The sequence below is a fragment of the Egretta garzetta genome, unplaced genomic scaffold (genome assembly GCF_000687185.1).
Source record: "Egretta garzetta isolate BGI_Z169 unplaced genomic scaffold, ASM68718v1 scaffold415, whole genome shotgun sequence".
NCBI lineage: Eukaryota > Metazoa > Chordata > Aves > Pelecaniformes > Ardeidae > Egretta > Egretta garzetta.
The window spans coordinates 1,649,689-1,663,488 of NW_009259686.1; the positions used below are offsets into that span (position 1 = coordinate 1,649,689).

The 13,800-nt window shown below is 36.4% G+C and overlaps 1 protein-coding gene across 3 annotated transcripts in view; it reads left to right on the plus strand.

Annotated features, from left to right (window-relative positions):
- The window catches only part of FBXO9 (F-box protein 9), an 18,154-nt gene extending 8,389 nt beyond the window's left edge, over positions 1–9,765 (plus strand). For all 3 annotated transcript variants that reach the window (XM_009638773.2, XM_035894164.1, XM_035894165.1), the window contains 8 exons: positions 768–898; positions 3,804–3,918; positions 4,613–4,731; positions 5,021–5,111; positions 6,139–6,234; positions 7,004–7,097; positions 7,841–7,995; positions 9,386–9,765. In XM_009638773.2, coding sequence (XP_009637068.1) covers positions 768–898; positions 3,804–3,918; positions 4,613–4,731; positions 5,021–5,111; positions 6,139–6,234; positions 7,004–7,097; positions 7,841–7,995; positions 9,386–9,494 — 910 coding nt within the window. In that variant the 3' untranslated portion in view covers positions 9,495–9,765. The remainder of the gene's footprint in view (positions 1–767; positions 899–3,803; positions 3,919–4,612; positions 4,732–5,020; positions 5,112–6,138; positions 6,235–7,003; positions 7,098–7,840; positions 7,996–9,385) is intronic.
- Positions 9,766–13,800: the final 4,035 nt, after the last annotated feature.

The following is a 13,800-nucleotide window of genomic DNA, read 5'->3' on the forward strand; positions in this document are numbered from 1 at the left end:
GTTTTGTGATGAGATCAAGGAGAGTTGTGTAGTTCGTAGTTGCTTGGTACAAGCAAGCATGCACCTATTAAAGGATCATATTATGACATCCAACTTAAATTTAGATTTTTTTGAATGTGGTAATGTTCTTTTATCACTTAGTAATTCTTCAAGTTTACTGACGAGAAGCAAGCATATCGTTTCTGTTCTGCTGTCTTGTTCTTGCTCCTGAAATGTGTTATGTTTGCCTATTTACAGAATTGGTAAAAGTAGTTTTCCTAAAGGAAAGTTTTCCTTCATTATTGATGAACAAACCCACTGAGGATCACTTTTCAGTGAATAACTCAAGAGTAAAAAAAAAAAAATCTTTAATTGTTATCTTGCATTGTGACAAGGATTACAAAAGATAACTTTCCATCAGTGATAATTTATTTCCTGCAAATGGCTTTTTTTAGACAAAATAAAAGATGGGAATTGTCTTTGCATGGGGTTGAGCAATTCTTCAGTGAGTTCACTAAAAACAGTGAACTCTCAAATCCAAAAAGAAAATTGAATTGGAATTAAATGAAAAAAAAAGTTGTTACTGTCCAATGGATTCCAGCAAATTCTAAATGAACTTGGTAAGATTGCAGTAGTTGTTTTATCGTATGATGAAATGAGATTGCTTTAAAAACATACAGGAAACAACTATATTGAACGAGGGTAAGAAAGCAGATCGATGCCAAGATAAGGACATCTGTTGGTATGCTTTGTCTAATATCACAGTGTTGGCATTCCCCCTTTCCTAGTGTTGAGGATAACAAAGAGGATGACAAAATGGCTGATCTCCTGACGGATTTCCAGCAGCAGTTAACTCTTCAGGAATCTTCAGTCAAACTTTGTCAGCCTGAGGTTGATGTCAGTCAAACCCATATCTCAGGTATGAGTTAAGATGTACTGTAAGAGTTCAGAGGCAGAATTTATAGAGATGTTTCACTCTATTAAAACATTTGTCTCCTTCATTCTAAAGCCACCTTTAAAGAAATGTACACAGTGTATCTTTATTTACTTTTATAGTTCGATGTAAAGGAAAAAAGATCATCAGCTAACTAAATGGATCTTTTTCTTCTATGTGGTTTTGCCCTTACCGCATAAGCTTTCCCATGTGGTACTACTACTAAGTAGAATTTCTCAGGATCAGTCATACTTAAAAGTAGCAACTTCTAGGAGCAGACTTGTATGAAGTAAGTGTTTTCCAGTTTCTCTTCCAGTTAATGTTTGAAAAAGTGAAATGGGGGTGGGGTGTTTTGGTTTGCAAATACTTATTACAATTCTTAAGTGTGAATAAGAGACAATTGTTCTATGAAGAATATGCATCGTTGCATTTCCTGTTTTTATCTGATTCTGTATCAGATTTTTACAACAGATCTGTTTTCAGGTTCAGCAAGACTATATAGATAGATATAACATAGATATAATAGAAAGGCTTTTGAAGGTTAATGATTTCAGTGCTTCAGTTCTAGGACAGTCATCCTGAGACTTCCTTATGAGATCTAAATTGTAAAGAGTGTATATAAGCTATGAACTCTTAAAATCAGATGCCTCTAAAGCATGTGTGTTTTGCATCCCAAATTATCAGTTGCTCTTCGAAATCTTGGCCTGATCTCCTCTGTTCTCCTCAAGGAAGAAAAATAAAGTAAATGTAGCAAGCTGTTCAAGTCAAAACATAAAGAAAACAAGATTTTTTTTTTCCTTTTAATTTTAACAACTGTATTGTACACTTGGGAAAGCATCTTTTCTTTTTTTGCTAGTAGAGTCAAGATGTTGTAGAGATTACTATAAAACGATCTCAGGAGATGTTTCTTTTGAGCAGCAATCCTAGTCTCTTTCTAGTTTTATTTTCTGCCTTCCTTCCAGTCCTGTGTTACAGTTTCTTGTTTACCAACTCTTTTATAGCAGAATGAAAGCTGTTAAAATCATGATGTCTGCGTGAGAAGTTTGTAGGCTGGAAAGGATCCATCTTGGTCACCACAGTAGTACAATAGTCACAAACCTCAGCAGCCCAAGGAAAGCTGAAACATTGTGAAGCAATGGATTTGGCTGAATTGATTTCCTGCATTCCATTTTACATTTTATTGACATTCATAATCTTAGAATACCAGTTAACCCCTAGTACAGGACAGGATCAGACCTCTGCTATGAAACTGACATACTGAATATATTTACTTCCCTTCCCTAGTATATGAGCAGTTTTTCATAGTAGTTGTTTTTTTTTCTCTTACACAAGCTTAGGACCAAGATAGCATTGTTCACCAGAAATACTACAATATTTTTCCTACAGGGTGTGCCCAGGATCTGAAGCAGAATGTCTTAACAATCCCTAGTTTACTGGAAACTTAGAAACATGGATGATAAGATAGATAATCAAAAGCTTTGGCTGACTGCTGACTCAGAATGGAAGATGTATAACTGTCAGCACTAGTAAGAGATATTTAAGCCTTTGTATCTCCCATTCTCCAAGGCATTAAGAATTCACATACCGAAGAGCTCATAAGCTGCCAGAGACTGTTTTTTGCCTGGTAGCAATAATCTGCACAACTTTTGTTTATACTGGAACATTAATTTAATGGTTGCACATATAGACAATATAGCAAATCTATGACTTCTCAATAATAAACATAGAATTAGGTCAGATTCACAAAATAGATGTATGTTAAATAAATACAGAAACTGGCCCAATGAGGTGTATGTACTTTTTATCATGTTGGTATTCTGAAATATGAAACTTAAGTTTCATCAAATTTTATAGCAAAAATAGTCTCATCGGATTTGTGTGAGTGCAGCAACACTTTTTTTTAAGCAGCATGTTTTTTCATTAAAATCAGAATTCTATTAAATTGTAGTTTCTACCACAGTATTTACAGCTAGTTAGTGTACCTATGTGCCGCTCAGCTATTTTCTCCATTTGATCTCAAAGCAGTTATACTGAGTAAAATCGTCAAGTCTTAAGTGCATGTGGTGATACAGTTCAAGCCATAGGCTCTGGAAAGCAGCAGTAGTTGAAAATAAATGAAGTGTAATTCCTGATGGTACAAGAATAGTAAACAAGATTATACCCAATGGAAACAACAGAGAAAACTTAGGGAGGCAGAAAGTTATTAGAAATAATTTTGGCTTAATTTCCCAGGGCTCTCTCACCAAACTTTTAATGCTAGGAAATTTATCATATGATCTTGTGGTGCTTTGATGAGGATTCTGTCATTGTCTTGTATTACATTAAAAAAAGTCTTTCAACACAACAATGCTGTGTGATACCATTTTCAATCACTGAACCTGTACCTCAAAATATACAGTGGTATCATATCGATTTCATAGTGGATAGGTTGTTCTTAGGACTTCCTTTCCAATACTGAACCTCACCTCACCTTATTTAGCTTGTCGTGCAAAAGCAGTATGCTTTGAGGTAGTATTACACACTAGATCAGTTTGAAGAAAATAAATTCTTTACAGGCACTGTGGATGTGCAATGTATATATGGAATTTTTGGTATAACACCTTACAGTTGTGGCTATTTGCAGTCTAAAACTATGTTTTTTCCTGTCATCCTACCATAATGCACTTTCAGCTCTTGATTTTTGTTCTTTTGTTACATGACTTTTTTCTAATGTATAATGACTTTTTTAATTAAAGATAATATTTTTGTTCCTTGGCATCTGGCTACAATGTGAAAAAGTAGGATTTTTTTTTTTTTGGAAAGTCAGAACTTCAGTAATGGTCAAACCTGGAATTACAGATAACCTATTGATCAGGTTACCATCTAACAAGGGTTTCTTTTCTCTTTGCAGTGTTGCCTATGGAAGTACTAATGTACATTTTCCGATGGGTAGTTTCGAGTGACTTGGACCTCAGATCCTTAGAGCAATTATCTCTTGTTTGTCGAGGATTTTACATTTGCGCCAGGTATTGTAGATAAGTTATCTAGAGTGAAGCTCCTCTCTGCTCTAAGGAATTAAAAAGAGCTTTTTTACTCTCAAACATATGTAAACAGTTTGTAGAGGTGGATAATAAATCCATAGAGCAAAATTGCCTGTGTTAGAAAGGTGGGTTGTGGGGTTTTTTATTTATTTTGCTTTTAGGTGGCTAAATTGTATGTGTAGGACTATGTCCTGCTTTTTCTTCCCATGGGAATTTTTGTGTTACGCTCCTCATGGTGCTAATCAGCTTTTGAATGCACCACTAAATGGTATGTTAGATAGATGACTTCACTGTAATAAAAAATGTCGCTGAAAGTCTTATTTGCTCTACCTTGTTTAAAAGTCAGAGTTGCAAGGTCTCCAAAATAATGTCTGTTGTATTGTCATCCTCATATGGCCACACAGAGAAGTGTTGGGCTGCTGCAGTGGTGGTGTTCTGTACTTGGCTGAAAATGGCATTTGTGTTCTTGAATTTCTCTGGGAGGAGGAGGTGGCTTTCAAATGCTCCAGGATTAAGTAAATTAGTCCATTAATGATTTTAAATTATGAGCTGTTGTTGTTCAAGAAAGTTCTTTCAGTTGCATCCAAACTAAATAATGGAGTGTGTTACTTTGGTATATGAAAGCTAAACAAGGTTGGCAGGAAAGTTACAGGGTTTGCTTTTTTCTTATTTTCGCTAGAGATCCTGAAATCTGGCATCAAGTCTGTTTGAAAATATGGGGCAGGAGCTGCAATAAACTTGTTCCATATTCCTCTTGGAGGGAAATGTTTTTGGAAAGGCCTCGCGTTCGATTTGATGGTAAGGGGTACTTTTGGAAATAGTTTGGGGGTTTTTTTACTGCATGTAACTGTGACAGAAACAATCGGGTGGGTTTGATGTTTATAACATTGTCGTTAGACCTAATCTGAATTTGTTTGCACTTCTGAATTTGTAAAGAGAAGGGAAGGCTGCAGGGGATGAAAAGAACAACTTTCATGTATTTAAGTAACAAAAGTAAACTCAAAAGTTTTAGGTTATTTGTTTTTTCATCTTAAATATTTTATGTACTTAGTTTTTGTTTGTATATTTATATCTTCCTTTCCTGTAGGTGTATATATCAGCAAGACAAAATACATACGTCAAGGAGAACAATCTCTTGATGGTTTCTATAGAGCGTGGCACCAAGTGGAATATTACAGGTAGAACTGTAGTACAATGAGTGAGTGAAATGTTTCTCTCTCTTAAGTTCTATAAATCTAGCCCTTGATACATTAATCATGCTGTAAAACTCCATGGAACTACTACAGTGTGTAAAGCTATGTATATTTTTTGAGAATAAGTCTTAAGGAATAGGATTTATTATAATAATTAGAGATGAGCTTAGAAACACATTTCATCCTCAGTGATACAGTTTCATGCAGATAAAGCTCAAACAGTAACAACAGTAATACTTGTCTACAGATTTTTTTCCCCAAATCACTTCTGCTTTACATTTCTGATATAATAGTTGTTTTCAGCAGAGGGAAAACAAGTGGTTATACCAGAATTGTCTTTTAAGTTATTTGTAACCAGTTGTAAATAATCAAGAGACTGGGCTTTTTAAACTTACTGTAGATACCTTGCCATTTGTTTCCTCAGCCTGTTTTCCTGCTGTTCTTCATTTTGCTGTTCCCAGCATTTATTGTTCCATTCTGCTGTCCCTTCTGAGGCTGGAAACTATTAATAGAAACCATGGAATCTCGTGGCTATTTCTATAGTCTTGCAAACATTGGCACAATATCTGAGTACTGTAAAAACTGATGAGATCCCAGAACCTGAAAAAGTCCATATGACATTGTCTATTCTGTACTGATACTGTAACTGAGATTTTGTTGCATTTGTCTCAATTGATGCTAGGAATGGAGAAACTTACTTGAGGTCAGTTTTGATTCCAGGATAGCTGCCTTGTTTTGCTTAGAGGTGACAAAAATCCTAAACTTCTGCTGTCTTTCATAACTCTTCATAACTTGATCTTTTAATCTTCAAAACTCTCTTTTGATTTCTGATCTCTCTTTTCTGTTGTATCATGTGTGAAGAAATGTGTGTTCAAATCCTATGACCTATAAAGTTCTATATTCTTCTGGGAAACATCCTGTGATTTAAAAAACAAAACAAAACACCAACCAAAACCACTATAGAAAAAGGATATGTTTTCTAGGTTTGTATTGTGTAATTGTATTTTTGCAGGTATTTGAGATTCTTTCCAGATGGTCAAGTTATGATGCTAACAACTCCTGAAGATCCTCAATCTATAGTTCCTCGCTTACGGACTAAAAATACAAGGTTATTGAAATAAAATATTTGGCTCTACATCTTGCTTTTACCTGACAATTTCTGTTTACTTTTGTCTTAGATTCTATATCCTGGCTTAGCAAAACTAGAGTAAAAATCCAATGTTACTTATATTGTATTATAGATGTTTATAGTTCTCTTCTGAGAACTACAAAAATTTTGGTATTTATGCGAAGATATCTTTCATTTTAAGGTCCTGATATTCTAATTAGATTTCCTTTGTGAGTTATGTGATTTTAAACTTTTAAAGGCAGTAGATGGAAGAATACATGCTATTGGCTTGGTGGGGTTAGAATCCTTTTAAAGATACTATTTTGTTATTGACTGCCTCCTCACGCTTCCTTGACTGTTTGAAGGAGAGTGAAGATTTTGTTGGGGTATGACTAAATTATTGCTTGATTTCTTTTTGATGTTTGCACAAACTTGTTAAAAACCTAGAAGATCATTTGCGACTTCAGAACAGGTTTGAGCTGTTCACCAGAAGTCTGAAAACATTTAGCGGTAGGCTAGGTAGAACTGACTAACTTATCTTTACTATCCTATCTGGGAAAATTAAAAGCAACCTTCCAAAATGTTTTCATCATTTCATATCATCAGTGAGTCTGGTACTTTACTAAATGGAAATAAAAAATAGTTTCCTTGATTATGATACGCAGTCAGTCTTCTTTTCATTGCTGGTATTTGTATTATAAGTGCATCACTCTTTTGAGACAGAGAATATTTTTATGTCCTTGACGCTATCCTCCTCTTAATGTTTCAGAACGGATGCAATCTTGCTTGGCCATTATCGCCTTTCCCAAGAAACAGACAATCAAACCAAAGTATTTGCTGTAATAATGAAGAAAAAGGAGGAGGTAGGTAGCAAAACAGAACAAAGGGAAAATAGTTTAAAGAGGGTGCTTTTTAATAAGTTTTTTCTCAGACTGAATATTTTAAGGCACCTGAAGATTTGCATTACACCAGTGGATTAAAAAATTAATTTCAGTTTTTAAATGGTTTAAATAAAATATAAATAAGCATGGTGTTTTATCTTACCTTTTTTTTTCCCAAATCTGTAATAATCTTTTTATTAAGACAGATAATTATCTGGTTCATATTTGAGCAGCAGTTCTCCCTCTTAGGCTTAATTGCCATGTGCGATGCTATTAGGTAGTTTGTTATCATTGTTAACAAATGGAAGGGAAAGATGAAGAGGTCTTTTTCCGAGTCTTGACTGTGTCCTGTTATGCTCCACATCATTAAATAAAACTAAATAAGCAGTATTCATTAATTAATCTCTGAATGATTTAGTCAACTTATATCACAAAATTTTCTGATTAACAAAGTGTCTGTTAAGAGAAACTTGTCAAGAGTTAGAAGTGTTACATTACTTTACAGTGAGTTTGCATAGTTTGGGTGGTGTCCTCCATGTTTATCTTACTTTCTGTATAAACTTCTTCCGTAATTAACATCTAAATTGCTGTATTTTCGAGGAATACCAGTACTCGCTTTTAAGTATGAGAGTTTAACAATTTGTCCTCACAGTTACTTAGGCCTCAGGATCAAGAGTTGCACAACGTGTTCTTTGTAGGTCCTGAATCTTCTTTTCTCTGTACAGAAACCAGTTGACTACCACAAATACAGGTATTTCCGCCGTGTTCCTGCACAAGAAACAGATCACAGTTTTCATGTAGGACTACAGTTGTGCTCCAGTGGGCGCCAGAGATTCAACAAACTTGTCTGGATACATCATTCTTGTCACATAACTTACAAGTAAGTAAATGGGGAGTAAGATCAAAGAAGGATACTTAACCTTAGAAACACAGGTGACATTGATTTGTCCAGTACTAAGTAGAGAAGATGTAAAGACTGTGAGACTTATGAGGCTTTAACAAAATGTCCTGAAAACAGTCACTGGTCCTGATTTGATATATCCTAATGAACTTTTACTCTAAGAAATCCCAAGATTTTAGTAACTTTTTATAATGGTATGGGAAGTTCCCTAAGTACTACAACTGCAGTATTATAGCCATTTAAAGGATTTATGCACAGTGCTTGAATGATTTCAGAACGGAATCGGGGTTGAAGGACTTAGTGTAGCGCTAGTAAAGGGGTGTGGAAAACATCATCATTAAGGTATATTTTTTTTCCTTTGTGGATGTGGGGTTGGACTAGATGACCTCTAGGAGTCCCTTCCAACCCAAAACATTCTATGATTCTATGTGCAAGCTGGGAATGTCTGCACCCACCATGTGAGAACTGTAGTGCTTACAAACTGTATAATCCAGCAGTGCAGAACGTGGGCATGTGACCAGCTGTTCTGATCACTAACCAAGCAAGAGCCATGGCCACGGTTCTTGCACCCAACACTAAATTGCTGGCAAGTTGGCTGTCCAGATGTTTGATGTTGGCATTTAGGGTGGATTTAGGCCTTGTCTTCCAGTCCTCTTAATCTCTACATTCAGTGTTTTTATAGGGACATAGCTCAGCTATTGAGCTGTAAGTATATAAAGTCTAGGAAGTAAACTACTGATGGTTGGGAGTATAGGTAACTTCCATAAACAGAAAAATTGCTTTTATAAAAACTAATGTTTTCATACCTCATTTATGAAGAAGTGGCAATATCACAGACATTCTTTTCAGCATGAAGTTTCTGTACTGCTCAGGTTTTGTTGTGCCTCTCAGTATGGTGGTGCCCTTTTGAAACTAGAACAAAGATGAGTATAAAACACAGCTAGGAGGACATAGGCTTTTTGTCACTAGTGTTCAGAAATACGTGGGTTTTCTTTTTGAAGTTTTGTAAACATAAAAGTGTTTGCTGTCACTGTATTCTCAATTCAGGGTTCTAAGTGAAACAAACTAAAGGGAATTTTTTACTTCAATATTAATACAGTGACTTGAGTGACATCCTGTGGTGTTTCAAGTTTTGGAGCTAATAATAAGAATGGAAGGGGCAAGTGGTTTCTTTGATATTACAATAGAAGTGTATTCTCTGTAGTGATTCAGCCAACATTCAAATGCTTTCAGAACAAGGCAGTATGGAAGACGCTTACATTCCAGCTGTGATTTGGGGCACACACTGTCCTGTGGAACAGGACTGCATTATTGAGAGACTTAAACAGCAACTTTGTGTCTAATTTAACTTTTGCAATACTCTTTGCAGATCGACTGGTGAGACAGCTATTACTACTTTCGACATTGACAAAATGTACACCCCTTTGTTCTTTGCACGAGTGAAGAGTTTTACTGCATTTTCAGAAAAGCCGCTCTAAGAAACACCTTTTCGTCTCACAGCTCTTGCATGAATAAAAGGTTGTAGCTAATGAGCACTTAAGTTATAAATGTGTATATATTTGGAATGTTTTAAAATTCTGGAGAATTTTTTGAAGGCAGTATGTTCTATTTGATCATGAATGGCTGGGGTTTTGTTTTGAGGTCAAGCTTATGAGTATTAAACACCTTTACTTTGTGACAAGAATTTGATAACAAAGTTTTGTTGTTTGTTTTGGGTTTGGTGTGGTTTTTTTTTTTTAAAACAGATTTTATAAATCAATCTGCTTAAAATGTGAGTCTTCATCTGCCCGGACACTGGTTTGTCCAAAAGGAATTGTTATAGGAAAATCTCACTGTCCATGGGACAGTGTGTGTGGTCTCTGGTGAGGGCTTGAAATACGAAGGGGAGGAAGTTGTCTTTTATCTGTTAAACTGTGTGACTTAAAAGAACTTCAAATAAATGTTTTCTTTAAATTAAACTTACTTTGTTTGCCTTTAAGATCTGGCATTTTGTCAACATCAACCTTAAGGAAAAACTATCAAGGGCAAGCAAGCATGAAGTAGAAAATTTAACCAGAGAGGTACATCCCCACCAATGCAGTGATGTCAGTTGGCCATAAATGTGATTTGATCGTGATAGAAGTTCAGTGGAGCCTGCCTTGTCAACAGGCTGGGCATGAAGGGGAGAGGGATATGGGCAGCGAGCTGTTCTCTTGTGCTGTAGGACGAATTTGCAGGGTATGTGGCTCTGCTTGGGAAGTGTCACAGCGCAATGGTGAAATGCTGCTGTGTACTGCTTGTGCGTTGGCCAGGTCCGAATGCGCAGGTAAGCAGGGCTCACTTGGACATGATCGTAATGTGTTATAACCCTTCATCTAACCTTGCTACAGATGCTGTAAACCCTTTGAGCATTCGTTGTACTAAGATAAATTTTGAGGCTGCCGTAGACGCTCAGGTGCTGTGTACTGCTCATCATGAAGTGTACCTTGAGGTTTGGTGCAGGTACTGTACGCTGCTTCTCCTGCATATATCGCTTGGGGGTGTAGTGCAGACACTGTAACACCGCTTATTATGTATGTATCTTGGATTCTGAAAGAACTGAAGCTTTTTAGTGTAGTTTTTTACAGCCATTTTGCATAATTTACCTTTGAACATCTCATTTCAAAATACTGACCTGGACTTGAGGACTAAAATGTGAAAGCTGTGGAAAGAACTATACTTGTTCCATAATTTATAAAGTGTATCTTTGGAAGGAGCTACGTGATTAAAAATACATCAATAAATTGTGATTTTGAACATGCAATCCCTTGCAATTTCTTATTTTGCCAAGAAATCATTCTTTTCATACAGTTAAAGATTATTAGTTAGGAGTTACCATGCATAACCTACATGCTAGGCAAGATTGACAGGTAGAATTAACCTCTTGATGACTTTTTATTATACTACTTACAGGTTATCTGAGAAAAGTAGAGAAGCTTTCAGGTACGTGCGTTCTGAATAAGGATGTGTGTATCTGAAACTTCGTGCTTTCTCTAGGTAACGTAGTAAGGCTCTGCCTACAGCCCTTCTTTGGCCTGTGTCCTCAGACTGCAGTTACACTGTTACTTCATACAACAGAACATTTAATAGGGAGTGGATTGTGTTCTCATTGCTGAAGGGAAAAACGATTGCTTAGAGTATCAGCTTCGTGTTCTGAAATATTGCCAAGTTTGTAAACAGGGAAAGATATTAGTTACCTACTGCTTCACCGTTGAGGGTGAGAGAGAAGAATCTGATTCTGCCTGCTGAGAAACGCCAGAAGTTTTTGTCACAAGAATTGGAAGATGATACCCATTATTTGTTTAGGTACAGTTTTATCCAGTAAACAAGTTGGATGTGATAGAAGAGCCTTTCAATTCAAAGCTCTTTTCATACCAAGGCTTACCTACTGCTTCTGAGCTTTTGTTTTTTGCTTGCCTTGGCCATGTGTTTGAAATATGCTCTGGGCGTAAAGGATAAGCTAGCTGATGTCCTGGTATAAATGGAGATGTCGATTCAACAGAAGTCTCAAGCAATGGTAATTTTAAGATTATATGAAATATTCCTTTACCAAGAAAATTAGCTGAGCGTTCTATCTGTGAGACCGAGCTGTGATTAATAATGCTGGTTCCTCTGCATTTAGCGACACAAGAGAGTCAAACCAGTTTTGTCTTTTGAAATGGTTTATCAGCAGATACTATTACTGTCTGTTCACATGCAGCTATTAAAATCGCGCTTGTTTCAGCAAGGAAATGGGTGACTACTTGCTCTACTATCCTAGTGATTTTCAATAGTCCAAGGCTTTAATTGCTAGAGGCTCTATGTTCTTAGAATTTAGTTTTATTGTCCTTTTTTACTGTATATAATACCGTGTATATATATAATTACCACATAAAGACATTAGTTGGTATAACTAGTTTACTGCTGGGAAGTTGTCCTTTACTAATGGTATTAGTAACTTGAATAAAAGAATGAGCTCTACACCTATGCAGTCCTTTTTCCCCAAGAGTTTATTTTATGAGTTGAGACAAGTTCATTTATAAAAACGGAAGGAGAGCTACGAGAGGTGACAGAAACATAGTTCTCGAGCTGTAGTTCTCTTTTATGTGTTGGATTAAAGAAAGCAGAGTGGATGGTTTTGTGGAGAGAAGATGCTCAAGTTGGTCAAATGTTACTCTGCTTTGACTCGGTCTAATTGGAGATTAGCACCAGTTAAACCTTTGTGGGTAATGCTGGGCTGTAGGCGGGGCGGGGGGGGGAAATGCTGGGCTGTAGGCGGGGCGGGGGAGGAACGGGGGGGAAAGTAGGGGTGGCTGACTCAGCGCTCCGAGTGGAGGGCCAGCAGTAGGCACTTCCCAACTGCCAAGTTTGGCTCCTGATTCACTCGGTAACCGTCAGCCAGGCTGGTCAGAATTTCAGAAACACGTGGTGTTTACACAAGGCTTTTTGTTTAAAGAAAGAATACAATAGAGATCGTTTCTATTTTTTTTTTTTTAAGCCAAGAAAATTCCTGTGGAATGTGTGCCAGTGTATTCGGAAACTTTTGTCAACGTTAAAATGGCTGAACTATTGAGGTGCTTTTCCGTTTTGTCTTTTCTGCTGTCCAAGATGAAAAAAATACAAAAGCTTATACACATTTGCAAAACAGCTTGGATTTCAGAAATCAGTGTTACGTATGTTATTTAGTTTTAATAGCACCTGTAACGAAATCAAAGGCTTCTGTTTGATACTCAGTCTGGATTCAAGCTTTGTCCTTTATGCTAAGACTAGCAGCTTGCTTAGTAAAATGGCTTGCATAATTGTTTGCTTAAAAGGAACAGTTAGTGCTTTGCCTTACCTCTGTCTTGTCCAGAGTATAGTTCCTGAGTCCTTAAAATAATGCTTAAAACTACAAGTCCTAGATAGTGCTGGCTTGAAAGAAAGGATTTGGAATAGAAACTGTTATTGAATGGAGCTTTTGGGGATGTGTAAATAAGTGGCTTTCTGTTGTAGCTAAAACTGTTTTCAGCCCTGGTAGCTTAGCCCATTTGAAAGGGTCCAGATGCACCATGCTGACGTGTACCTATCATTCAAGGCAGTAAGAGACAAGTCTTAAAGTTACGGTATAATGTGATTTTATGGAACACATATTTATAGTATGAATAGAAAAAAAAAAAAAATGAAGCATGGCTGCTTCTGAAGACAGTATTCCTGCATCTTTTAGGATTGACAGCCTTCCTATCTTGGCAACTGCAGGTATTCTGACATCTTTTGAAGACGTCTGTAGCATGTTTATTAATTTAGCCTCAGAATGCACTGAGAGAAATAGCTGGATATGATGCAGAACTAAAAAAATTAAGACTAGTAAAGTCCTGCCAAATTAAATTAGTCTTTAACGTGGAAAGCCAAGATGAGTAAACATTTTTTCCACACATTTTATTTCTGAATGAATTAATTTTCCCTTGAGAAGATAAATGCAAGCACTCTGACCCTTACATGTTACCATGCTAAATTTATATGCAGAGTACATTTTTTTTCATTAATTCTACCTCCGTAATAGTAACAGACTGCTGAAGTTGCTAAAACGGAAGTTCTGCCTGGTTTAGTTTGAAAACTTCTTTTTTTTTAAAGGAATTTGCTTGATTGATATTTCCTCCAAAATTAGCGCTACCCCTGCAGGTTGTTGCAGCTCAGTAATAATAAACAAGAGCTTTGAGATGTGGCTTCCCCATGTGTGTTTACTGGTACCAATGCACAATGTTGCTGTCCTGCCATTAGGTGGCATGCCACAGTTTGAAGGTTTCTTTT